This window comes from Heterocephalus glaber, unplaced genomic scaffold (genome assembly GCF_053883595.1).
Source record: "Heterocephalus glaber isolate CG9 unplaced genomic scaffold, H.glaber_assembly_v1.0 deba00001504, whole genome shotgun sequence".
NCBI lineage: Eukaryota > Metazoa > Chordata > Mammalia > Rodentia > Bathyergidae > Heterocephalus > Heterocephalus glaber.
The window spans coordinates 2,804,810-2,831,747 of NW_028258324.1; the positions used below are offsets into that span (position 1 = coordinate 2,804,810).

General features: G+C 41.5%; 1 protein-coding gene across 6 annotated transcripts in view; it reads right to left on the reverse strand.

The window, feature by feature from the left end:
• Prkar2a (protein kinase cAMP-dependent type II regulatory subunit alpha) overlaps positions 1 to 26,938 on the reverse strand; it is an 81,098-nt gene that overhangs the window by 7,779 nt on the left and 46,381 nt on the right. Inside the window, exons 3-6 of one of the 6 annotated variants that reach the window (XR_015441092.1) lie at positions 20,911 to 20,976; positions 18,169 to 18,310; positions 15,365 to 15,462; positions 14,671 to 14,955 (exon numbers count right to left, since the gene is read on the reverse strand). Coding sequence is in view for 1 of the 6 variants with exons in the window: in XM_087186901.1 (XP_087043027.1) it covers positions 17,381 to 17,463; positions 18,169 to 18,310; positions 20,911 to 20,976 (291 nt within the window). In the remaining 5 variants the exon portion in view is untranslated. Of the gene's footprint in view, positions 1 to 14,670; positions 15,463 to 16,993; positions 17,464 to 18,168; positions 18,311 to 20,910; positions 20,977 to 26,938 lie in introns of those variants that run through there. The other 5 variants (XR_015441091.1, XR_015441089.1, XR_015441088.1 and 2 more) reach the window with 5 other exon arrangements.

A 26,938-nucleotide genomic window follows, 5' to 3' on the forward strand; every position in this document is an offset into this window, starting at 1 on the left:
CTGGTCTCTAGAGGCTGGTGAGAAGGTCAAGATGCCACCAGCTAGTATAGGCCCTTGATTTAGAGATAATGCAAATCAAAACTAATGCACATAGAGCCAGGGATTTAGCTCAGTGGTTCCAGCGCCTGCCTTGCAAGTACAAGGTCCCAAGTTCGATCCCTGGTACAAAAAAAACAAAACAAAACTAATGCACATATTTGCAGGAAAAAGCTTTAGTTGGAAAATAAGAGAAAATGGTAAGTAAGCTTGAGGAGCTGACAAAAATCAAGCCAGTCCCTCAGCAAAGGAAAGTAAGAGAGAACAAGGAAAGGGCTGCAGCTGGCAGGAGCACATTCTGGTGCAGAGGACCAGACTAGCAGGAGTCCAGGTTCCTGAGGCGCTCTCCTGGGCTGGGATCCAGTCAATCACAGTCTGTCTTGGTTTCTGTAGCTCTGGAGAAATTCTCACATGTTAAAGGGCAATTTGGTTTCCGGGAGAATGATTATTTTTGTTTACAGTGGTTTTAGTCATGGTAGGATCTGCTTTTCCTGAGGCCCAGGTGATTCCAGGCTTAGAAGACTTCCAGGCTTCGCTGTGGGGAAGACAGGAGGGCCTGGGATGTAGAAGCTGAAAATCAGATGTCCCTGTGAATCCTGAAAATTTAGTTACTTTTTAAAAAAATTAGTTACTCTTATCTTGGTACCCTTAGTCTTGGATGACACAGGCTAGGGCTGATAAACCTTGTTTTTGCTGACTTTTCTTAAATGATTAATATACCCTTATCCAGAGTTTTAAGGTAATAAATGATACAAAAATGAAATTCAAGATTTGTTCTGCTTTTAGTTTCCTACTGGATATCTGTAGGCCCAAGTGAAGAGTTACCATTTAGCAAAAACAGCTTTTGAGTCACTGTTTCAGAAGAAAACACAAATTGTGCTTTTAATGAGTAACAAGTTAAGGGCCCAGAAGTTGGTTGCTCCTTTGTCCTTACAATGGTCTCTGGTCAAAGGGGTGCTCCCGTGCCAGGGCACGTGTGTTTGTCTGTTTCTCTCCTGCCCTCTTCTGGCCCTGGCTGGGGAATGAGGAAGTGCTCTTCTTTACCGGCATCTGGGCCTGAGAAGCAGGCAGAACTGTTTTGGAATGAGGCATTTATCTGAATCCCATTCCCTGTGCTATTCCTTCAACTGGTTGGCTGTTCTGCATTGTGCCACTCCTCTGGCGTCCAGCATCTCAGGGCTGGACATGCAGCTTCAAGTTGGTAACACAATGTTCCCATCTGGCAGGGCTACGGAACTCATGTCTCCCAGGCCTTGCAGGGAGGGGGCTCAAATCATTCATTCATAAGACACTCTTTCAAAACAAAAGGCAGGATAATTCCAAAGAAAAGGATCCCACAGGGCCGAGGTGGAGGCAGTTCCCAGAATGTCCTGGACATGCACACCCTGTCTGAAGCACATCCAGACTGCGCAGAGCTAGAGCTACCAGCTTAGAAATTTCCATTGTGCTGGAAGCCCACCCATTCTCAGTGGGCCTAGTGCCACACTCTTAATGTGCTCCTGCCTGCAGGTTGATCGTGAACCAGCCCTTTGAACCAGTTCTCCCATGTGGGGCTTGCTGTCTTCCCTTGGCAGGAAGAGACAGGCCCTCCCTTGTTAGCGGTTCTGCAGCCAGCTCTGGATCAGGGAGTAGGAGCTGGTTTTGCTGTAAGCCAGAGGGTCTTCAGGGAAAGAAAGCAGGGGACACCAGGAATGGAGACCCTACAGAAAGCCTCTGTCCCCTTCAACAGAGGGGGCAAACTGAGGCCTGGGATGAAGGTCAGTTGGTCCTCCACTGGCCAGCCTCACCCAGGAGCTGCCAGCTGGATGGAACCGTTCAGTTCCCATGTAGGGGTAGTGCCCAAGCCCCAGGGTCTGAGGGGCTCGTGCTTTCCATTCAGTAGTGCCCCTGTCGGGGAAAACTGTGACACTAGCACTGTCCCTCCTTTGTGATCCCAGCTGAGACTTGGTCGTTGACTTTAAGCTTACAGGAGACCTTATTTCTCACCTTGCTAAGGGATGACGCCAGGAGTCTAAGCCAGCACAGGGACAGCCTGGACCCTGCTGGCCAAAGTGGTAAACTGCAGCACATTGCTCAAGCACAGGTCTTTTGTGCCCTTGGACTGAGGCATGTTCTTTACTGTGTATCTCAAAGGCCTCCTCCTTGCCTGCTACAGGCCAAGAATAGTTTTAAGCATTCTGCTTATCCAGCTGCTAACCAGTGGGCTCCAGGCTGGGATGAGAGACTGCACTGTAAAGTGTGTTCTCATGTAACTGCAACCAATTTCAGAATGAAAGTGTCACTTTTGTTTTGAAACAGGATCTCTCTATGCATTCAGGCTGGCCTTGAACTCACGGTTACCCTCCTGCCTCAGTCTCCTGAGTGCTGGGATTATAAGCATGTGCCACCATGCTAGGCCAGAATGAAAATGTTATTGACCATGATTAGCTGTTAAATTGTGAAGTGCTGGTTTGCTTATTTGGTGAGTCTAGACTTCAGCTCTTTCTCCTTTTACCAGAGCAAAAGGTAAGAAAATTACTGCGACAAAAAATGATTACAGCTGGGTGTGGTGGCACACACCGGTAATTTCAGCTACTTGGGAGGCCGAGGCAGGAGGACTGCAAATTCAAGGCCATCCTGGCAACTTAGTGAGACCCTGTCTCACAAGAAAATTTTTAAAAGGGCTGGGGACATAGCTCAGCTGTAGAGTCTTCTCATAGCATGTGCAAGGCTCTTGGTTCAGTCCCCAGTACCACAAAAAAACAGCTGCACAATATTGTCTCTTCCTCCAGAGAGTTGGGGGACCTGGCCAGAAAGAGGACTGCAGGATCCTGACTTCAAGCAGAATGCACAGAATGACTTTTCCCCTCTGGGTCTGTGCAATTCTGTAGAGGGAGGAAGGAGTGGGCCTGTGGGCAAGAGGGAAATGGCCATTTGGCAGTACTTGCCATCTCAACTGCCTTCCCCAAGAGCAGACTGGCAGATGTTCACTGTTTTGCCTGCAAGCTCAAGTGAATGGGTGAAGAGTCAGGCCCTGTAGCTTTCCTAGTCTCTGGGGTAGCTCCTCCTCTGGTCTCACACTGTGGCCTGGCAAGCCTCCTGGCCCATGGCATTCAAATGGGCTGGGCACCTTCTAACATTTATACTGAAAGACAAGCCAGATAACCAGTTGTGTAAAATAGAAAGAAGCACCCATGGGATCAAGGATTCTGGTTGGGAAGAGGTCAAAGATGAAGGGATAATGTCCCATAAAACAGACACTGGAGATGGGTGTCATGGTGCTGGCCTATAATCCTAGCACTCAGGAGGCTGAGGCAGGAGGATTGCCTCAAGTTCCAGGCAAGCCTGAATTACATGGCAAGATCCTGTCTTGATAATAAATAAAATAAAAACAGGTACCTTCGGAAAAGTTTGCTTTTTGGCACCTGTCATCCCAGAAAACAACCTAGGCCAGAAAGCCATCTCTGACCGAACTTTCTCATGTTTCAAGTAATTGGCATGAAGACAACAATCTCTGGAGTCCATGCTGGGGAGAGTCCTTCAAACCAGAAATCTTTTTTCCTTTATAGGATGCTTCTGTAACCAAGATCACATAATGCAATGTGGAATAGTGAGGGACAATGCAAAGGTTTTTTGTTTTTGTTTTTGCCGATACTGGGATCGAACTCAGGAACTTGTGTTTACAAGGCAGGTGTAGTGCCACTGAACTAAATCCCTAGCCCTTGAAAGGGTGTATATCCATACCACTCATTTTACAAAGCAAAGGCAGCATGCCAAGGGCAACAAGAGATGTTGGGAGCTATGCTATCTGCAGAAGGCCAGAACTGCACAGGCTAAACACAGGCCACACAGTGTGTGTGTGTGTGTGTGTGTGTGTGTGTGTGTGTGTGTGTGTGTGTCCAGCATTATAGTTTATATCTAGATGTCTCCCAAAGCCTTATGTGTGTATAGTCTGGGCTTGTGGAAGGTGATTGGATTACGGGGTGCTACAGCTGGGTTGGTGTTAGAAGGTGGGGTCTGGTCAGAAAAGTCAAGTCGGTTATATCTAACTTCCTGGCTAATCCCTGATCTCTCTCTGCTTCCCAGATGCTATAAAGTGAGCAGCTTTCCTCTGCTATGTCCCTGCCATGCCATCCTGCTTTGCAGCCAGCCAATTATAGACTGATAATGTGAACCAAAATAAACCTCTCTTCCTTTTAAGTTGTGGGTGTCAGGTATTGTGTCTCAGCAATGAGAAAAGTGACTAAGATTGTAGTACTAGAGAATGAGGTCATTGCTGTGAATACCTGACCATGTGGTTCATGGGAGGAGTTTGGAAAGGTTTGGAGATGCTGGGTAAAGAAGCCCTAGAATGCTGTAAGCTGAGTTCAACAGGAGATTCTGGTCTGAGCTCAGAAGATCAGAATGCTGATAAAAGTGCAGATGGTAAAGACCAGGCTCAGGAGGTTTCAGCTGGGAATAAGGACTCCACAGGCAGTTTGTCTCCAGGTCATAAGTGTTACGGTCTCTCGCAAAAAATATGTCTGCATTTTGTTCATGTCCTGAGACTTGCAGGAGACTGAGCTTAAGGGCAGCAGACTAGTCTGATAGAGGAAATGTCAAGGCAGCCCAGCATTCATGCTGTGTCATGGGTACGTCTTGCAGCATTTATCCAGCTCTATATTGAGAATCAAGAGCAAGCAACACAGATGAATGATTTTTTTTTTTTGGTACTGGGGATCGAACTCGGGTCCTTGAGCTTGTGCAGCAGGTGGCAAAATCACTGAGTTAAATCCCCAGCCAGCTTTCCATTTGAGAAGAGCACCCCAGGGGGTCTTGCTCAAGAATGGTGGCCTAGGGAATTGGTACCTTGGGATTCATTTCACAATCCTCAGTCATCTAAGCACTCAGAGGCCTCAGTAGCCATGATGCAAAAGGGCCTGGCTCCTGCTCAATCTGGTGGTAAATCTTGGTGTCATCCCTGTGGTGCTAATTTTACAGGCATGCAGAATACAACAGTCATGGGGGCCTGGTGGCTTCCACCCAGATTTCAGAAGAAAGCCTGGGAGGTCTGGCAGTATGCCCTTAGGAGGGCAGTACATGAAGCCAAAAGTGCAACAGAGACCTCAGAAAGCTGGAGAAGTCAGGAACATGGAATATCTTCTGAGGAAGGCCACAAGGAGTAAGCAAAGCCAGCCCCAAAAAGGAACCATGAGGGATACAACCACAGGCATTGACACAGGGAAGAGGGGTGCCCAAGCCATTAGGAATATATATCTTTGCCCTTGATGCTTGACAGATACCTATGAGATTTGATGTTTGCCTTCTTGGGTTTCAGTCTTGTTTGATCCCACTGGTTTATATCCTCCTATTTTTCCCTTTTGGAATGAGAAACATCCCTTTTGGAATGTTTTCCTTGTGCCATTGTATGTCAGCAGTTAAGTTTGATTTTCATGGGGGCTCACAGCTAGGAGTTTGCCTTAAGTCTCAGAAGAGACTTTGGACTTGGATTTTTCAGCAATGCTGAAACTGTTAGGGCTTTGGCAACTCTTACAGTTGGACTAAATGCATTTTTGTATGAAGATATGCATGAGCCTTTTGGGGGCTGGGAGCAGAATGTTATGGTTTGTATCTAGATGTTCCCCCAACACCTCATATGCTCATAGGTGGTGCTTGTGGAAGATGATGAATTATGAGGGCATTATAGCTGACTTCCTGCTAGGAGCAGGGGTTGGAAGAGGAGGGTCACTATGGGCATGACTAGAAGAGTGTATTTCCCTCCCCAGCTCCTCCCTTGATCTCTATCTGCTTCCTGAAAATGAACTGCTTGTCCTCTGCCATCGTGCTCTGCCCTGCAGTGCTCTGACCATGGATTGAACTGTGAGCCAAAATAAACCTCTCCTCTTTTAAATTGTGGGTGTCAGGTATTCTGGCTTAGCAGCAAGAAAGTAACAGGAAGCCTGTGGTGGACCTCAGTAGCTGTTACTAATTCCTTAGGTTTAAAATGTCAAGAGTGAGCTGAGTGTGGTAGTGTGTACTTATAATCCCAGCACTCAGGAGGCTGAGGCAGGAGATCACCAGGAGTTCAAGGCTAGACAGCAGGACATAATGAGTTCAAGGCCAGCCTGAATTACATAGTGAGACCCTATCTCAAAAAAACAAAAATAGTATCAGGAATGTCCACAGGTGGTCATCAGAATTTGTTCCATGAACAAATGAGCCAAGTCAGATTTAATTTCTGACATTTCACTGCAGAATTTGGCAATACTTATCTGAATGCACAACTGATTATTCTACTTCTGCTCAATATTCTTCATTTTATTTGCAGATCCCAAAACAATCAGGTAATAGTATCACTGGTAAGGATCTGTAATGAGGTGTTTGTCTTTAGAGAAGATGGGAAATGACTCAATTTTCTTCCAAATCATAGGTAATACTCTTTTAAATTTTGCTGGTATAAAATTAAGTGACTAAGGTCACTTAGGATATACTGAAGTAACTATTATGGAACAAATTTCTAGCTTCCTGTTACAACACACTAGCATAGCCAAGTTCTCTTGTGATGTTCCTTCCTCAAGGCTATGACAATAGATATGATCTTGACATTGCTGTGGAACTTCATGAGTCACAACAAAATACAATCACCAAACCCAAAAACACATACACACACTCACACACAAACACACACATTTAATTTTGCTTTTTTGAGACAGGTTGACTACAGGCTATGTAGTTCAGGCTGGCCGTGAACTCTGGCCTTGAACCCACAGCCATCCTCCTGCTTCTGCCTCTCAAGTGCTGGGATTACATGTGTCTGCCACCATGACCGGCTCACATTTTATTTTTAAAGCCTTGAAAAGGCAATTTTGCTTTGAGAGAATCCAACCCCCAGTTTCTTGGGACCCATGTGGCTATTTCATATGTTGCCAACACTTGGCTTTTTTGTATGGGCAGGCACCTCTGTCTGAATGAGGGGAGATCTAATATTGCTTTACTACAGAATGAGCTTCCTTTGGTCTCCTAGACAGACACTGTGAGTACACTGGGCTGTCACAGCACCCTTGTCTGTTCTGGTGGTAGCCATGTTACAAAGAGGGAAATGATATAAAACTGGAAGACAGGAGAAATTTCTGTTGAGTTTCATTTTGGTGAACTATCATCCTGGTAAGGAATATACTGGGCACCCTTGCACCTATCCAAAACAATCCAAACCTCAGCCATGATGATAAATTTGGCATGTCATAGCTGGGCACAGTGGTGAACACCTGTAATCCAAGCATTTTGGAGGTTGAGGCAGGAGGTGGACAGTGAGTTTGAGCCTATCCTAAGCACATAGTGAATTCAAGACCAACCTGAACTACACAGTGAGACTGTGTTAAAATAAAAAAATGTGGGAAAAAACAATTTTAAAAAAATGTGGGGCTGGGGATCTAGCTCAGTGGTTCTGCCTCCTGCCTCACAGACGCAAGGACCCAAGTTCGATCCCCGGTACCAAAAAAAAAATGTGTGTGTGGGGCCAGGGATTTAGCTCAGTGGTTCCACCGCCTGCCTTGCAAGCACAAGGTCCCAAGTTAGATCCCCAATACAAAAAAAAAAAAAAAGTGTGTGTGAACCTGGCTGAGCCATGGAGTTAGCAGATAATTAAGCACTCATTACTATGTTTATTTCTGGGTGAGATTAACATTTAACTCAGTAAACTGAAAAAAACAACAAAACAGACTGGTCTCGAGCACAGAGGAGGTTTCTGGGCCACTGCACTGCTCCCAGTGCAGAGGAGGCTTCCGGGCTGCCATACCACTGCTCCCAGCACAGAGGAGGCTTCCGGGCTGCCGAAGCACCATTCCCAGAGCAGAAGAGGTGAGCCACATGGGTGCCAGCAGCATTTCCCCCCCAAACACACACCCCTGTTGAAATGAGAAGACACATAAACAAGTCTCAAAACCAGACTTCCAGATCACCTACAGCAACCCAAAAGGGAAACAAGAGGGAACACTCTGATACTCAACCACCTGAACTCCCTGAATTGGCAACAAAAGAGGATCTGGAAAAAATGAAATCAGAAATTATTTCTCAGATAACAGCAGAGATTGTGCTCATAGTGCAAGATATGATTAATAAACCTAGAGAGGAGCTCAGGAACATAATGAAATCCCAACACAGCAAACAAATGCAATCCATAAAACAGAGCAAACAGATTTTCAGGAGATTAAAAACTCCATTGAAAGTCTACACAGAAGAATGAACCAATGTGAGGACAGAATTTCAGATATAGAAGATAAGATTGCTATTAGTGACTAGGAAAAGAAAATTTTCCTTAAAATTGTAAGGGAACATGAGAAATCAATCCAGCAGGTGCTAGATGATGCAAAGAAGAATAACGTAAGACTGATTGGAGTCAATGAAGAAACAGGAGAGAGTTCAGATGACATCAAAAAACTGTTCACAGAGGTGATGGCAGAAAACTCCCCAAGCAGGGGAAAAGAACTTGACATACAGATAAGTGAGGCATATAGGACTCCAAGTAGCCATGATCAAAAAAATCTACACATAGGCATATAATAGTTAAGATTCCACAAACACAACAGAAGAACAAAGTTCTACAAGCAATTAGAGAAAAGAAACAAATCTGTGGAGAGCCAACAGCTCTATAAGTATTAAGATGGACAACCTGGATTTCCTATGAAAGGGTTAAGTGAAATATTGTAGAGCTTGCTGCCCAGCTGTGAAGAAGCTAGGCATAGGAGAAAGTGATAAGAACAGCACAAGGACACGGAGCTAGGGAAAAGAAAACACGGGACTGTCTCAAGGCCTGGGGAATTTCCAGATGTGCCTTATGTAAGATGTTTTCTATTCTTGAGTGCTATAAAAGAGAGCAATAAAGTCAATAAAGCAGCTCGGTCTTTGTAAGCCCTCCCGTCTCTCTGTTTCTTCTTTCTCAATCCTCACGTCCCCACTCAGGTCTTGTTCGACAGGTTGCGGCCGGACCGCGACACAAATCACACACAGAGGAAAGCCCATCAGAATCACAGCAGACTTCTCAATGCAAACCCTCAAGGCAAGAAGAGCTTGGAGTGATATATTTTAAGCCCTAAAGGAAAACAGCCTCCAACCCAGATTGATGTACCCTGCAAAATTATCTTTCAAAATTGATTTAGAAACAAGATACTTTCATGATAAAGAGAACCTTAGGAACTTCATGAATACCACACAAACACTCCAAAAAATTTTAGACAATATCCTAGGAAAAGACAACGAGGATCACAGCCCCAAGTAGAATGAATCCATTGGGCATGACAAGAAATTAACTGCAAACAGGGAGAATCCAACAAACAGAAAAAGTCATGACAATGATAAGTCAATATGTATAAGTTATAACCATCAATGTTAATGGTCTCAATTCACCAATCAAAAGAAATAAACTGGCAGAATGGGTCAAGAAGCAAGATCCAACAAAAGGCTGCATACAAGAAACACATTTAATTAAAAAAGAAACTCATAGACTGAAAGTTAAAGGGCAATACTCCATGTGACAGGAACCTGAAAAAAACAACCCCCCCCCCAAAACAAACAGGAGTAGCTATCCTCTTTGCAGATCTAGTGGATTTCAAATGAAAATCTGAAACACTCTGGTCCCAAGAATTTCAGATAAGGGATAGTCAACTTGTATGTACAAATCTATTGTGAACATGTGTTTTCATTCCTCTTAAGTAAAAACGTAAGAACAGAACTGTTGGTTCTTAACAGTAATACAAGAAATTTCTACATTGTTTTCCAAAAAGGTTTTATCATTTTACATTCACCTTAGCAGTATTAGTAAGTTCTAACTGGTTCACACCTAAGCTGACATTTGTTTTTTAAAAACTTTTAACTTCATCTCCCTAACGAGTGTATAATTTGATCTTGTTATTGTACTGATTAGTATTTTTCTGATTCTAGTGTTGCACACCTTTCCTTGTGCTGTACTGGCTATTTATCATCTTCTTGTCTCTACTTTTTAATTGGGTTGTCCATTAATGAGCTGTAAGTTCTTTATATATTCTGGTCATAGTTTATATGCATTATAAATATGGTCTGTTTAAAGACTACTTTTCATTTTCTTTGTTTTATTTATTTTTTTGGTACCAGGGATGGAACTTGGGATCTTGCACTTTCGAGGCAGGCACTGGAACCACTGAGCTAAATCCCTGGTCCCAAAATCGTTTCAATGTTGTTGTTGTTGTTTTTTGTACCGGGGATCAAACTTGGATCCTTGCACTTGCAGGGCAGGTAGAGGAATCACTGAGCTAAATCCCTGGCCTCTACTTTTCATTTTCTTAACGATGTCATTTAAAGTTCTAAATTTTGATGGAATCTCATTTATCAATTTTTTTCTTTTATACATCATGTTTTTTATATCCTAGGAAATTCTTGCCTACCCTACATTCATAAACACTTTCCCTTATAATTTCTTCTTAAAGTTTTATAGTTTTAGTCTTTCATATTTAGGTTCATAGATCCTTTCAAGTTATTTTTATGTATGGAAATAAAGGGTTGAGGTTAATTCTTTACATATGGATACCAGGTGTTCTACTGCCATTTACTGAAAACACTATCTTTTCCTCTACTCTTGAGTTGAGTTTATGTTCTATAAAATGTTAATGTTAAATAATCTTTCAAAACTCAGTAGATTATATATGTGTGGTTCTATTTCTAGATTCTCTGTTTTATTCCAATGATCTATATGTCTTTCCTTACACCAACACTGCCTTGATTACTGTAGCTTTAGAGGAAGTCTCAATATTAGGTAATAAATGTCTTCCAACACTGTTTTTTTTTTCTTTTTAGTTTTCTAGGTCCTTTGTAATCCTACATAACTTTTCTTTCTTTTTTTTTTTTTTTTTGGTACCGGGTATCGAACTTGGGCCCTTGCGCTTGCAAGGCAGCCGGCGAAACCACTGAGCTAAATCCCCGGCCCAACTCCTACATAACTTTTAAATTTCAATATCCAATTCTTCATTTATAGCACGTATACATAGCCCTGAATTTTTATATATACCTTGTGTTTTCCAATCCTGCTAAATTCAAATACAAGTTCTAGGGGCTTCTAGAGATTTCTTAGTACTTTCTCTGTAGATGATCATTTCATGTGCATATAAAGATTTTCCCTCTACCTTGCCAATCCTATGCTAATTGTTTCTTTTTATTGTCAGACTATTTTGGTTTGGGCCTACGTTTCAAAGTTTAATGGACAGATTAAGAGTAGGCATATCTGCCCTTGTTCCCCACCTTAGGGAGAAAGCACTGTATCTTTTCCATTCATATAAGGCATTTTTGCTGGAAGTATGGAATACATGGCTTATCTGTGGAGAAGGTTCTGTTCTACTTCTAGTCTCCTGATAGCTTTTACCATGAACAGCTGTAGAATTTAGTCCAATACATTTTCTCCAACTAGTGACAGGATCATATGGATTTTTCCTTTCCTCTGTTAAAATGATGACTTTTGAGGGTGGATCTGCCAATGCTGAACCAACACTGCCATCCCTATAATAAAACCACTTTCTACATACTGCCAGATCTAACTTCTAGTAGTTTGTTTTGTTAAATAAAAATTTTTTTGGTACCAGGGACCAAACTCGGGACCTTGTGCTTGCAAGGCAGGCACTGGAACCACTGGGCTAAATCCCCGGCCCCTGTTAAATAAATTTTTATCTATGTTCATACTTATTTCTTCTATTATCTTTATCCAGTTTTAGTGTTAGCACAATGTCGATTTCCTAAAATGAGGGGAGAAGTGTTCCTTTTTTCTGCTTTAAATGTTTGATATAATTTATCAGTTAAAATGTATACGAGCCTGTTGTTGTCATATAGGTAGGTTTTCAAGCTAGGAATATACTTTCTTTAATAGGTGCTATTCAAATTTTATATTTCCTCCAGAGTCAGTTTCATTAATTTGTCTTCCAAGGTAATTCTCAGAAGTTGTCAAATTTTATTTCAAAAAAATTTTTGTAATATGCTTTCTATATCCTTTTTTTTTTTGAGTTTGACAAAATTTATTGGTTATTTTAGTAAAGACATTCATCTCAGTCGTTTCTCTCCTCATCTTGACCTTAGTTTAGTATTTCATTTGGGTCAAGAAAAGAGTATGTAGGAGAGGGATGTTATTTTAACAAACAGTAAAATGGACAAAAATGAACAGTTTGCCTACATAAAAGTAAAGTTAAAGTTAAATTCATGTATCTTGGTATAATTAAATCATGTAAAAACTAATAGTTCTATATACATTTCCATTGTTTTACTTGGGGCTTAATCTAAACTATAATGTAAAAGAACAACTTATTAGGCATATGCGCAGGTTTCTTCTCTGAAGTTACTATTAAAAAAGATCAGCAAGTAACTACCACCAATAAAATAGTCTGAAGCTGCCTCCAAATTTAACATTGTAGGCATTCTGAAGGAAATCAGTTATCATTTTCCTTTTGTCTGTGACTTCTATATCCTTTTAAATTCTGTAAAATCTGTGGTAATGTCTTCTAGATCGTGATATTGTAATTTTAAAAATGTATACTTGATATTGAGTAATAGGAAGAAAGGTCTAAAGGAGTAGGGGAAGTGGGAGGGGTAGGGGAAAGGAAAGAAGGGAAAAGAAAAAATATGAGAAAAGGAAAAAAATGGAAACAAAGTCTTTGCAAATAGGGAAGGGTGGAGGGGGTGAAGGGAGGGCAGGGGAATGGGGAAAAAAATAAGAACCAAGATACTCATGTAAAGGTACAAGAGCCCAATGATGAATGCAACTGTATTTTATACCTAAAATGTACCAATAAACTTAATGGAAAAGAAGAGAGAGGGGAAAAAAAAAACCAGACTGGTCTCTCTAATATGGGTGGGCCTCATATAATCAGGCATAAGCCGGATTAGCATAAAAAGCCTGACCTTCCCCAAGTAGAAGAGAATTTTCCTTCTTGACTACCTCTGAACTGACACAATGGCTTTTATCCTGCCTTCAGACTCAAATGGAACCATCAGATCTTCCTGAATTTTAAGCCTTCTGACCTTTAGACAACAACTACAGCATTAGTTCTCTTGGTTTTTCGGCCTCTGGACTCAGATCCAAACCAAATCGCTCTTCTCTCTCTCCCCTCTCCCCTCTCCCCTCTTCCCCCTCTCCCCTCTCCTCTCTCCTTCTCTAATGAACCCTGAATTGTGCATATCTACATATCCCAGGACTTCTCCCTGCTTTTCAGGAGCTCCAAACTAGGAGACACCAATCTAAACAGTGTATCTGCCAGGTGTGGTGGCTCATACGCCAGCACTTGGGAGGCTGAGGCACGATCTCCATGAGTACAAGTTGGAGGCCAGCCTGGGCTACATAGTGAGTTCAAGGCCAGCCTAACCCTGTTTCAAAAAAAACCAAAAGTGCACCCCCCAGATGAGTACTGCAGTGGTCTAGAAGAGAAGAAAAACCCACAACACACTGCACCAGAAAGTCAGACATGATTTGTCAGTCCTTCATTAACCAAGAGTAAAGCCAAGCCCTGAGTTTCCTTTTTAAAAATCCCAACTTTGTTTATGGCAAATAATGATTTAATTCTTAATGACTTTTAAATATAAATATGTTCAATACCACAAAACAAAAATTGCTTCCAACCATTCTTCTGAGATTAAAATACAAGTGTAAAACAGGTTAAAACAAGATTCACCCCAATGACTTAAAAAATAACTCCAATTGAAAGACATTTCAAACACTGTATGTAGAACTCAGGACCAAAATAACCTTAAAACATTTTTACCCTTGAGGTAGCACAATAATGCTGAATTAGGTACCATTTATTACAAGCTTAAAAAAACAATGAGGACTCTACCCTTCAATCAAGGTGGGCTAAATGATTTTCTGCAAGTCCCCCATGAGGTTAGTGACAGTTATCTTACTATTTTTTTTTTAAGTATAAAAATAGCCCTGCTGGTGTGTAAAGGGAAACCATGGGAAGGCTGCTTCCCATAGAATAAACATTAGACTCACTGAGGAACATCAGCAGTCAAGACAGGAGGAACAAGAGGTAATTATAGTGAAAAATCAAAGTAACTTGTATCTTGGCAAGATTGATTTTATAAATACATGTCAAAAACAAAAATTCCAACATCAACCCATTGAAAACAAAAGATAAAAGATGACATTCATGGGTCCTTTTCCTTTGTCTCTGTGCAAAATGCTTCCTTTTTCTAAGGAAGAGAAGACTATACTCTGTGACACGACACAACACACTGTGTCCATGGTGCCCTGCCCAGAATCTGGGCACTCGGGATGAACACCATCTCTCCTGGCTGGAGGACTACTTCCCACTTTGCTGCTGAATTCACTCACTCAGCTGCTCAAAGAAAAGCTCTCTTCTGGTTTCTGAGAGTATATAGCAATTATACATATTATAATTCTATATGAAGACTATTGACCAAGAGGACAAGAACGCACAAACCTTTCCTTCAGAAAATTCAGCCAAGAAAAGAGAATGAGGAAAAGCAGGGCCAAAAGGAAGGAAAACACTGCAGCTTGGACCTCAAGCCTAAGCCTCTCAGAAACATTCTGTGCCATCCAAAATCAACAACAAAAATAGGAAAGAGGGCATAAAGCTCCAACCCTTAGAACAAAACATGAAACAACAAAGGAATCCCTTTCCAACATGCATTCCTCCCTGTGAGGCTCACCTGTCAGTGTCGGTCTTGCTTGGCACAATGGAGACACCTCAGGCCTCAGTCAAACTTGGTCTGTCACCTCTGATTCTCCAAGCTGCAAAGGGAACTGGAACACTATGATAATAGCTTTGCTCTTCCTCATTCATACTGCTCCCTTTAATGTTTCCTTCCTTCAAGCTACGGGCCCACCCTCTTAATCCTCTGCCCCAGGGGACTCACATGCAGTAAGGATCTGGACTGATGAGCCTATGTCCATTGGAGTTGGAGCAGGAGGACATGAACATGATGAATTCTAACCTATAAAATGGTAACCATCAATGCATCAGGGTGTCAAGGAGGGTTTTGTGAAAGGAAAGACATAGTGGGACTTGTGAGAAGGCCCATACCTAGTGGTAACTGGAACAGGATTCAGACCACCCTAACCAATGCTGGCATGAAGAAGTGGCAAGGGGGATCTTCTCAGCACTCACAGTCCTAACAAAGTCTGAGGCTGGACTTCTGGGTCACTCTTAAAGCCCAATGCACCTGCTATCTTTGCAAGAAACAAGTGTGGTTCTTATCTGGTAAAGTACAAGACCTGCTTTCTGAATTTACTTGATAATAAAGCAACATCATAGAAAAGAAGAACCTTAGGAAAATGTAGGATCACCACATGGGCTTTCCCAGTGTTAGCTGCTTGTTTGGGAGTATTAGTTACATTAGTTACCTTTCATGATTCTGAGAGTTCCAACATAGGTTACCCAGGGTAGTCTGAAAAAGAGTCCTACTTCATGGATCCCTTGTAGCATCTGATTCTAAATCATTCTGAAGAAAAAAAAATCATTCTGAAATATAGCTAATTAGGATAATTCATTAGAATTTTACCTGCTAAAATTAAAAGGTTAAAAATGTTTTAAAAACAAGTTAAATTACTGTCTTTGGGGATGAGCAATTAGAACCCCAAATATCCCAACATCTTAATTAAAAAGGTCTTCACAGTAATTCTATGAAACTGTAAATGATGCCTTTTGTTTTTTTGTGTGTGGTGCTGAGGAGTGAACCCAGGGCCTCATGATTGCTGGGTGAGTACACCACCACTGAGCTCTATCCCCAGTCCCGGTGACGCCAAGTTTTGGAAACTAACACAGAGTTGAACTTTAGAATGAATGTCTGAGGCAGCTGACAAGCTCCATATAGATGAATACATACCAAGGGGAATCTCCCTAACAGAGAAATAATTTTTTTTTTTTTTGAGACAGGGTCTCACTCTGTAGTTCAGGCTGGCCTTGAATTCATTACGTAGCCCAGGCTGGCCTTGAGCTCACAGAAATCTTCCTGCCTTAGCCTCCCGAGTGCTGGGACTACAGGTGTCCTCCACCACACCCAGCCAAGAAATACTTTATTAAAAGAAAGAGAAGAGCAGAGCAGAGCTTGTAAAGAATTCAAAAACTGATAGTTCAAGGGCCAGGGATCTAGCTCAGTGGTTCCACTGCCTGCCTTGCAAGCACAAGGTCCCAAGCTTGATCCCCAATACCAAAAAGAAAAATTGATAGTTTGACATCCAAACTATACAACAACTGGAGCAGAAGGAATGGGCTGTCCGTGCAGCACTTCTTGTCAGCATACTGCCATTAGCTAGTAGAAGCAAGTGGGAACAAGAAATAGCCGGACCTGCTGAGGAAAGTATTTAGCTCAGATAAAGTAATGGCACCTCAGACTCTGGCTACTTCTACTGGCACCATTCTCTAACCAAATGAAAAATGGCCAGCCCTGGCTCCTTATAAATGATGACCATTCATTCATGCAAACTGCAGAGATTAAACAAAACATTCACCAAAGCAAAAGAAAAAACGTCTAACCCAGAAAAACCTTTCCTTGCTCTCTACTACTGGTAAAATGTGCTGAATTTAATTATTTTTGCTCTAACATGGGTTCTACTAACCTCAGTCGGCTGTGGAGTACTGACCTGCCATGCCTTTCTATAAGCATCACCATGGATTTGCAAACAGCCAAAATGTGTGAAGCTGTTAGCAGGCCAAACAATGCCAGTGGACCTCAGACCTCCATCACATGTGGTACCATTTTCTACTATAAAATCAAAGGCAGCAATTGTGAACACATTGTGGACTTTCTTAAAGGACAGATGAAGAGACTGAAGGCTACATTTCTTCGCTTGAAAAAGATGGGAAGAGGGTTCTACAGTTATCCAACAGGTTTCTGCAGACTTTATCGTAACTTCCAAAAGCAATAGTAGCAGCAAGAGAGAAAAGAAGGATGTTTACACTTTGAACTTTATATCAGGCACTTAAACTGTTGGAGAGACATGCCATTCTAAACCAAAGATGCGAAAACTGGGTTGGAGTAATCATTACAAGTGGTTTAATAATGGGCTTTCAGAAGCAAAGTGGAGGTATGGGTCAAACCTCTCTGCATCCTTTAGTGCTGACTTTCAAATTTTCTAAATGCCCCAAACCACAGCAATTGCAGCAATGGTGGCAACAGCAGGAACAGTTCTGTCGTGTCAATTTTTTTTTTTTTGGTACCAGGAATTGAACTCGGGTCCTTGAGCTTGTGCAGCAGGCGGCAAAACCACTGAGCCAAATGACCAGCCTCGTGTCAATTTTTTGTATGTGTTCTGTGGCTGACCAGAAAGGTCTGGTGTTACACCAAGAAGGCTCTGAGATGTGGAATATCTATTGTCCAGGGTCAGTAGATCCAAGCTGGAGCCAAACATCTTCACTAGCTATTCTTCATAGTGTAAGGTATTCCTCTTCATTACATCCATGCAGAGCCCCAGAAGTCTCTCAAATGCTTGAACATCCATAACTACATTGTTAAAAAGAGGTGAGGGGGAGAATGAGTTCTCTACCCTAACAATTCAAGTCATTTTCTGCATTCTAGCCTTCTCTTAAATGCACCCACAGATACTTGGGAAAAGAGCTGTCTCCACATGAATGTAGGGGTCATCCATGGAGTCATCTTTGTTTGGATTTGGAAGCCAAGTGTGGTAGTGCATGCCTGTAATCCCAGAACTCTGGGATATTAAGACAAGATGATTCCAAATTTAAAGCCAGCCTGGGTAACTTAGCAAATTAGCATGACATTGTCTCCATTTAATTAAAAAAAAAAAAAAAAGGAAATTCCATCCAAGATAATAAATTCAGTAAGTTTAAGACTTGGAGAGTCCAACAGCACCTGTTTTCCCTGTTCTCCCATAGCCTTGCCCCCATTACTACTCTTTTCACATGACTGGATGGGTGTGTATCTGTCTCACTCACAGGCTGTATTCAGTGCGCAGAAATATCTACTAGGGCACTGGGAGTAGCTCAGTGTTGGAGTGTGTGCTTAGCATGTGTGAGGCTCTGGGTTCAATGCCCAGGAAACCCCCACAGAAAAAGTTCATTAAAAGAAAATATTAACCCATCTCTGGTTGGTGATACAAACTGTCCAGGCCTAAATGTGAGTGAGAGCTGGTGGAAAAAAATACTGCACATTAAAAAAAAGTATTAATGCATGAAGAACTTTTCTTACCTAAGGAGGTGACACTTCTAGCTGCATAAACTGAAGCAGCTCTAAGTTTGTTGGTGACCAGTGCAAGCTCTCCAAAGTACTGCCCCTTGTGGCAGCGGGCAATCTCAACCTCCTGGCTCCCAGCATCCTTGTTTGTTTTAGTCTACACCAGGCAGAGAACTTTATGTGAGCTACGAGGATCATAGCTGGCCATGTCCAGTTGCATACACTCAACACTTTTCAGCACACTCAACACAGTTACAGAGAAACTAACTGCACTCTACCCACATCATGTGAACTCCATGCACTCATCTCAGTGGTCTGGTTTCATTAGAAGAGTTGGCTTTCCCTGGGGCTCCACCTGAGACCTAGTATTTTTCAAATAATGGCTAAATGTCAAGAAGAAAGGTGCAGACCATTTTCTGGGAGCTGCCAACTTCTGCTATAGAGTGAGAAAGACAAGGTCTTTTTCTAATTCTTTCTAAATTATAAACTTCTCTTAGATAATAAGCCACAACCTTGGATTTCTTCTCTTTGATTTGATTGAGACTGCCTGTCTTAAACTGTTCTTTACAAAGATAAATTTTCTAAGTATCATCTATATTCTGAGTTAATTTCCCTACCCCTTATTTTTAAGAATGGTTCAGTAAATATTTTATAATCTACTACATTGTATTTAATATCTAGAGTTTCCTATTTTTTTAACCCATCTGCTGAGCTAAGCAGTAATTTGAGTAAAAAATTATAATTTATTAGTAAGAATTAGTCTTGATCTCTAAGAACCACTTTATGTTATAGGCAAAGAGATAACTGTTTACTTGTTCTGAAGGATAAGTTCACTAGCTTACATGGTTTGACTTTTCTTCTTTCCCTGTTTCTACAGTGACCTGTGAGCTCTGAAGCTGATTGGTCCCATGGGAGCTGTGTTCTCTTTGCAATTCTACAGCAGCTCCAGGACTGCAGACATTCACATCCACTGAGTCCCTTCTCTAGGACAGCACTCTCACTTACATACATCAGCTCCCTCATAATGCAAATTTTCAGACAATGCAGATTCTGACTCAGCAGATCTAGGGTAGAGCTGATGGCTCTGCTTTTTTTGTTGTTCTGCTTTTTGAGACGGAGTCTCATTATATAGTCCAGGGTGGCCTCCTGCCTCAGCCTCCTGAGTGCTGAGGTTACAGGCATGCATGCACTTCCATACTCAGAAGCTCTGCCTTTTTGACAAGTCCTCCAATTCCCAGGTGCCATGCTGTGACAGGTGGCATCCACATAACATTCTGCCCTGATGACAGGAAGTGCCCAAGAAAATTTAAGAAACAGAGAGGTAACGCATGCCTGCAATCCCAGCACTCAGGAGACTGAGGCAGGAGGACTGCCACAAGTTCAAGGCCAGCCTGGACTACATAGCAAGGCTCCATCTCAAAAAACAAAAAACAAACAAAAAAACATAGAGATAAATGTCAGTTGTTGAAAAACTTTAAGAACACGAAACTTTCAAACTACTATTTCATGTGAAACAATAGATCTATTTTTAATGAAGAAACAAGTATCTTAGCCCAATGTAGTGGTAAATGACTGCAGTCCCAGCACTCTGGAGGCGAGGCAGGAGGATTGCCAGTTGCAGCCCTCCCTGGGAAACTTAGTAAAACCCTGTCTCAAAATAAAAAGGTCTGGGGGTGCCGGGGATTTAGCTCAGTGGTGCTGCCGCCTACCTTGCAAGTGCAAGGTCCCAAGCTCAATCCCCGGTACAAAAAAAAAAAGGGCTGGGAATGTAGCTTAGTGCAATGGGCCTGGGTGCAATCCCCAGTAACACACACACAAATAATAACCATATTTTTTCACTCTCTCTAATAGTCATATTTTTTCTCTTTTTTCCATACTTATTAACCTGTACTAAATATATTTTACCAATAGGTTTCATACATAACTCACTATTTTTGTTTGTTTTTTGAGACAGGGTCTCACTATGCAGTTCAGGTTGGCTTTGAACTCACTATGTAGCCCATGCAGGCCTTGAATTTGCAGCGATCCACCTGCCTCAGCCTCCCAAGTTCTGAGTTTACAGGCATGTGCTACCTCTCATTATTTTAACACAATCTATGTTCTCCAAATTTTTTTCAAAAAAGTAAAGAGAAAGAAAAGGAAAGAGGGAAAAAAAACCAAGGAAGTCTAATGATGATGGACTTGCTGGTAAGCCTCACTCCCTCCATTTATAGATCACTAGTTTTCTAGGTCTCCTCATCTATCAAGTGACTGTATCTTTTATTTTATTTGTTTTTATTTTGTTTTTAAGACAAAGTATCACTGTGTGGTTCAGGCTGGACTTGACTCATTATGTAGTCCAGGCTGACCTCAAATTCCTGATGATCCTCTTGTCTCAGTCTCCCCAGTGCTGGCATTACAGGTGTGCACCACCATGCCTGTGTTTCAAATGGCCATAATAATACATAATGTTCTGGAGATCTCCCCTGACAGGACTCTAAAAAGGGAACTTTCTTTGTATTCATTCCATATGCATTTTTCATTATATAATGTCCCCGTTTTCTATTATAGTTATCTTTTTCTTATTTGTCTGTGTGCCAATATTGCTCATATCATTAATTATAAGGTAGAGGTGAAGGCAGGAGAACCAGAGGGAAACTAATCCCACATCACTACAATGATTGCTTGACACCCTGAACACATCTCACACTGTGTGTTGCAGTACTTCCTGTGCATGCACCTGGCCCCTGTGTCCTCACACCATCCACACACACTCACCTTGCTCCTAATCATGATGTGCACTTCACCAGACTCGATGATGTAAAAGCTGTCAGCCTTATCACCCTGAAAAACAGGAGGAGGTCAGAGCTACACATAGCATGGAGAGAAACATACAGATTGTTTTCTCACCCCTTAAGCGCTGATTTGTTCTTATTTTCAGCCCTACAAATGAATCAATGGCTAAAAAATTCAGAACAAGAGGATCCTGATCACTGGAGACATTAACTCAACCATGTGTGACACATCACCCATCTTTTTTTGTTTGTTTTTTGAGCAGGTTCTTGCTATGTTGCCCAGGCTAGTCTTGAACTCACTATGATACTCCTGCTGCAGCCTCCTAAGTGCTGAGATTACAGATGTGCATCACCACACTTGGCTCTCTCATCTTTTAAATACTCACATTCATCTCCATGAATATGCTCTGGCTGCCCACTGCACAACGCAGTGCTGTTCTAACTGCGTACGGTGACTTGTTGTTGAAACCTATGACAGGGATGGGTAACCAAGACTGCCGCACATAGTGTCAAGGTGGCTCCTGGAAGAGGGGGTTTAGGCATTGTGGGGGACTCCTTATGTATTATGCCCAAAGCAAGCTGTAAGCAGTGCAGACTGTGAAGAGTTAAGCTCACAACTGGCTCATTTTAAGAAGCAAGTCCAACTGAAGCTTACGTGACTCATAGAAGCACCTCATAAGCACCACAGTAGTGCACAGGTTAGCATGACCTCCCTGTTAATGGCCACAACAGAGATCAAGAGAAATGCCTGTGAAGCTGTGGGGCTCAATATGAGATAATATAGTAGCTGAGGTCAAAGTAACTTGCACCCAAATTCCATTCCCACAACTAAAATTTTCTTAACTAGAAGGACAAGGTTCTAACTACAACCCTACCTTTTGTCTATTCTGTTCCTAATTTGAGAATGCTTAGTCTTTCTTTTCCTTTACAAATCTTGCCTGCATTAGTATCCATAGCAACTGCACAACTGCACATCCTCACACCTAGTTCTCCTTTACCCCCATCTGATTACCAATAAAATCAGTAGCTTAGGCTGACCAGGGCCTTTGCTGGTTGCTCAGCACTGGCTATCTTGGGTCCCCGCTTTTTTTCCTTAATTCTGTCTTTGAGTCTTTCTTCAACCCTGTGTCATACACTGGGCAGGAGACTGGAACCTAGTGCAGAGGTCTCCAGTAAGGCATAATCTTGATCATCAAACAGCCCTTAAGAGGATAGTGTAGATCTGGAACTCCCTGACTTGGTGAGAGAGGAGCTTTGATGTAATTTTTTAAAAGCTTCAGGCTTTCCTTTGGCTTGTTTTGACTTTAAACCACTTGGCTGATTCATTCAACAACTTAATTCATTAAGGACCTACTATGTGCCAAGCTCTGTTCTAGGCATGTGAGATACGTCACTAGACCAACAAATACCCCTGCCCCTATGGGAGGCACAGTGTGATAGGATGAATCCACTATCAATAACTACCACAACAAACCAGTGAACCACACTGTGTGCTGGAGGGTAGTAAGCACTACAAGGAAAGAGAGTACTGGGATAGCACTTTTGAGTGCTGGAGGAGGGGCTGCCTAATGTACACAATGGAGTTTTACTGAGTGGGTGAGATTTGAGCAAAAGCTGGACAGTGTGGGAAATGGTAGAATTCAGCTATCTAGTTGTAAGAATAGATCACAAGAAGTTTGTTAACTAAGAGAATTAAGTCGTTTCTGGGAAATTCCACAAGTCTGCCAGAAATTCCACAAGAATGGAATGGGATTAATATGAGAAAATGGAAAAATAGGAACAAAATCTTTGTAAACAGGGAGGACTGGAAGGGTTGAAGGGAGGGCTGGGCAAGGGTGAAAAATAAGAACCAAGAGAGACTATGTAAAGGTGTAAATTTCCAATGATGAATGTCATTATATTGTATACCTAAAATGTACCAATGATTAGAATGAATAATCGATAATGTAAAATAGGAAGAAAAGGTCCAAAGGGGTAGGGGTAGTGGGAGGGGCAGGGGAAAGGAAAGAAGGGAAAGGAAAAAATGATGAGAAATGGAAAAAATGGAAATAAAGGCTTTGTAAATAGGGAAGGGTGGAGGGGGTGAAGAGAGGGCTAGGAATGGGGAAAAAATAAGAACCAAGATGCAGTATATAAAGGTACAATTCCCAATGAGAAATGTAATTGTGTTGTATACCTACAATGTACCAATAAAAGAATTTAATACAAAAAAAAAAAAAAAAGAATGACAGAAAACTTTGAGACCTTGTAAAAGTCTCACAGGAGAAAAACAGGTTTTCCTAGTTTTCTTATTTATCATTTTCCAGGATCAGAGGACCGTAACCCAATGACTCTACGGGTGGTAAGAGAGATACGACTCACTATGCACATCTGTGATGTGCCACTGGGCTTGATTTTTGCCTAAAGTTGTCCTGTTCTCTTGATACTATCTGATAAGAAGAGGGCTGCAATGTGCTCTTTGATGTACGGGATTGGTGAATGGAAACAGGGAACATGTGAATTCTCCTGTAGCTTTTATGAGTCACTTAAAGTCACTGGTTATCATCAGAGGTGAAAACCAGAAAGACAATAGCCAGAATAACTAAGCTACTTTCCTACATGTATAAAAGCCTTGCTTCTTTCCTTTGTGATTGTCGAATCCAGAGGAATTAAACTGCTGTTTGTCCCCCAGGCTGTCTCCTTTTCTTTCTTTAAAAGTCGGTGCTTTCCGGGGTTCCAGGTCTCTCTCAAGAGAGACCTTTATTAAAAATAAAAATCAACAGGACAGAACTGAGAGTGAGAGGAAAGCAGATACAGGAGGAGAGGGTTTCAGGCACACTTCCGTCCTGATCCCTCATGACTAACTTGCAGCAATGACCATTGATACTCGGTAATCCAGTACTAATCACATGTGCCCACTCCAGGTGGGTCTGGTGTCTACAGGGGATAGTATTTCTGAGTACTCACATGACTTCATGTCATTGACCATTACACACAGCTGAGGCAGATGATACTGAGTTAATCTAATCCCAGGACACATTACTGCCCAAGAGGGAAAATTGTGTGTTATAAACTGGACTCTGTTGCTATGTTGCTGGCCTGGGATTCACTGTGTAGCCCAGGCTAGCCTCAAACTTGTGGCAATTCTCCTCCCTCAGTGTGTACCACCACATCCAGCTTCATTTTGGATTGATTTTTGTACAGGGTGAAAGACAGGGATCTAGTTTCAATCTTCTACATGCGGTATCTAGTGTTCCCAGCACCATTTGCTAAAGAGGCCATCTTTTCTCCAACATATGATTTTGGCTCCTTTGTTAAGAATCAGAGGGGTCTAGTTGCATGGGTTTGTTTCTGTGTCCTGGATTCTATTCATTGGTCTATTTTGGTGCCAGTATCATGCTGTTTTTGTTAGTGTGCTTTGTAATACAATTTGAAAATTTGATGCCTCCAACCTTGCTCTTTTTGCTTAGGATAGCTTTGGCTATTCTGGGTCTTCTGTGTTTCCATATGAAATTTAGGGGTTTTTTTCCAGTTCTATGAAGAATATCATGAGAATTCTGATGGGGATTGCAACAAATCTGTAGATAGCTTTTGGTAATATGGCCATGTTGACAATATTAATTTTGCTAACCCACGAACATAGGAGGTCTTTCCATCTTCTAGTGTCTTATTCACTGTCTTTCTTCTGTGTTCCGTAATTTTCATTTCAGAGGTCTTTCAACTCCTTGGTTAGGTTGATTCTTATGTGTTTCTTTAAGCTGTTGTGGATGGAATTATTTTCTTGATTTCTGTCCCACTTAGTTCATTATTGGTATTTAAAAAGCTACTGATTTATTAATATGATTTTGCATCCTATAGAGAAAATCTTAATGATTTTGTGACAATTGTTTAAAGTAGGGCATAAAAGTACAAACTAGGAAATAAAGAGAAAAAGATGATAAACTAGGCCTGTCAAAATTAAAAACTTTACCCTTCAAAAGCTACCACTGAGCTAGGTGTGGGGTTGCACACCTGTAATCTCAGCACTCGGGAGTCTGAGGCAGGAGGATCGCCATGAGTTGTAGGCCAGCCTCAGCTACATTGTGCATTCAAGGCCAGCGTGAACTACATAGCAAAACTGAGTCTCAAGAAAAATCAAAAACCAAACCAAAACAAAGCAAAAGCTACCACTCAGAAAAATGAAAAGATGAGCCCAAAACAACCACAGACTGGAAGAATTACATATAAATTGGTTTGTCCAATAAAAGATATATACTCATAGTATGTAAAGAACTTTTACAAAGAGATACCACTTCATATTGACTAGAATAGCTAAAATTAAAAAACTATTAATACCAAGTATTGGTGAGGATAAGAGCAACTGGAATTTCCATATATCGCTGGTGAGAATGAAAAGAGCTACAGCCATTTTTTAAACAGTTTGGCTTCTGGTTAGAGTTAATACACATTTACTACAAGACCCAGCAATTGCATTCCAAAGTATTCACCCAAGATAATAAAAATATAAGTCGGGGATAGTGACGCATGCCTGTAATCCTAGTACTTGAGAGGCTGAAGTAGGAGGATTGCTGCAAGTTCAAGGTCAGTTTAGGTTACATAATGAGTCCAAGGCCAGCCTGAATTACAGAGCAAGATCCTGTCTGAAAAAAAAAAAAGCTCTCTTTCTCTTTCTACCCAAAGTCTTATATGCAGATACTCATTGCAGCTTTATTCATAATTGTCCCAAAGTGGGAAGAAGCCAAATGTTCCTTAACTGGTAAATGGTAAAGACAAATCATGGTATACCCATATAATGACAAATTATACACCCATAAAAAGGAATCATCTATTGATACATACAGCATGGATAAGTTTCAACAATATTATGCTAAGAGTCCAGACACAAAAACTTACACATTGTTACGAATTATGACTCTATTTATATGAAATTCTGGAAAAGGAATTTCTACTGTGACACCAGATCACTGCTTGCTAGGAATGAGGTTGTAAGAAAGAATACTGACTCCAAATACAAATGCAAGCACTGTTTGGGGTGATGGAAATGCAGTGTACCATGGTTGTGGAGATGATTCAAAAACTCTTCCAATTAAAACAAACGAACCTCATAAAACACAGTTGTTGATTTAGTAGGTATGGAATAGGGTCCAAGAATTCATATTTGTAACAATTTCTACCATTCCTAGATAAAGGCGATGCTGCTAGTCTTGGGTTCTCACTTTGAGAACTCTTGGTCTAAGACACTGCCAAGAGTGGAGTAATAGTAAGATGAGCATCATCTTATTCCTATCAATTCATCTCCACAAACAGACACCACAGAAAGCACTGTGGCTTCTTAGATCTCCTAACATACTTCCTAATTCCTAAGATCAGTGTGAAGGATCCAAGGATGAGACCTATTGTTCCACCTACAGGACTGAGGAATCCTGGTCCCAGCTCTGTGCTGAAAGATAGTCACATCACCCAATCCAGGACAAGGAGATACCTTACTAGTGCCCTTGTCAGACTACAAGCAGAGAAGCTTATATTTGGAAAACACTCAGTACACGCAAAATGCAAATACAATAGGCAAAACTATTATATAGCACTATAATTACAATGGGTTGGTCTACTGTGTGGATTCTTGGTATCCAAAAATAACATGAGAAAAAGATGCAAGAAAGTACTAAAGATAGCTTACAGATAAAGATATCTAATCACTGAACTCTGAGGACTCTGGTCCAAACCAGAGTTAGCCAAGAGGATACTTATGTGTCAAATGTAGAGCAGGTAGCAGGCACAACGCTTTGATCTTCTTCAGATTTTAACAGTGATAAAGTATACTCAAGGTCAAAATAACAAATACAGGAAAATCACGGAAGGTGAGTGAAAGCAAGAACCTGAATATAACTGTGAGACAGACATCAATGGGCTTCAGAGGACCCTGCAAGAAGTGACCTGGTACCCTGCAACATGAGCTTTCAACAGCAGAGGGACACAGAAATCTTAGGAGACAAGTGATGCACAGATAGTGACTTGTAGGAAAGGAGCTTGCA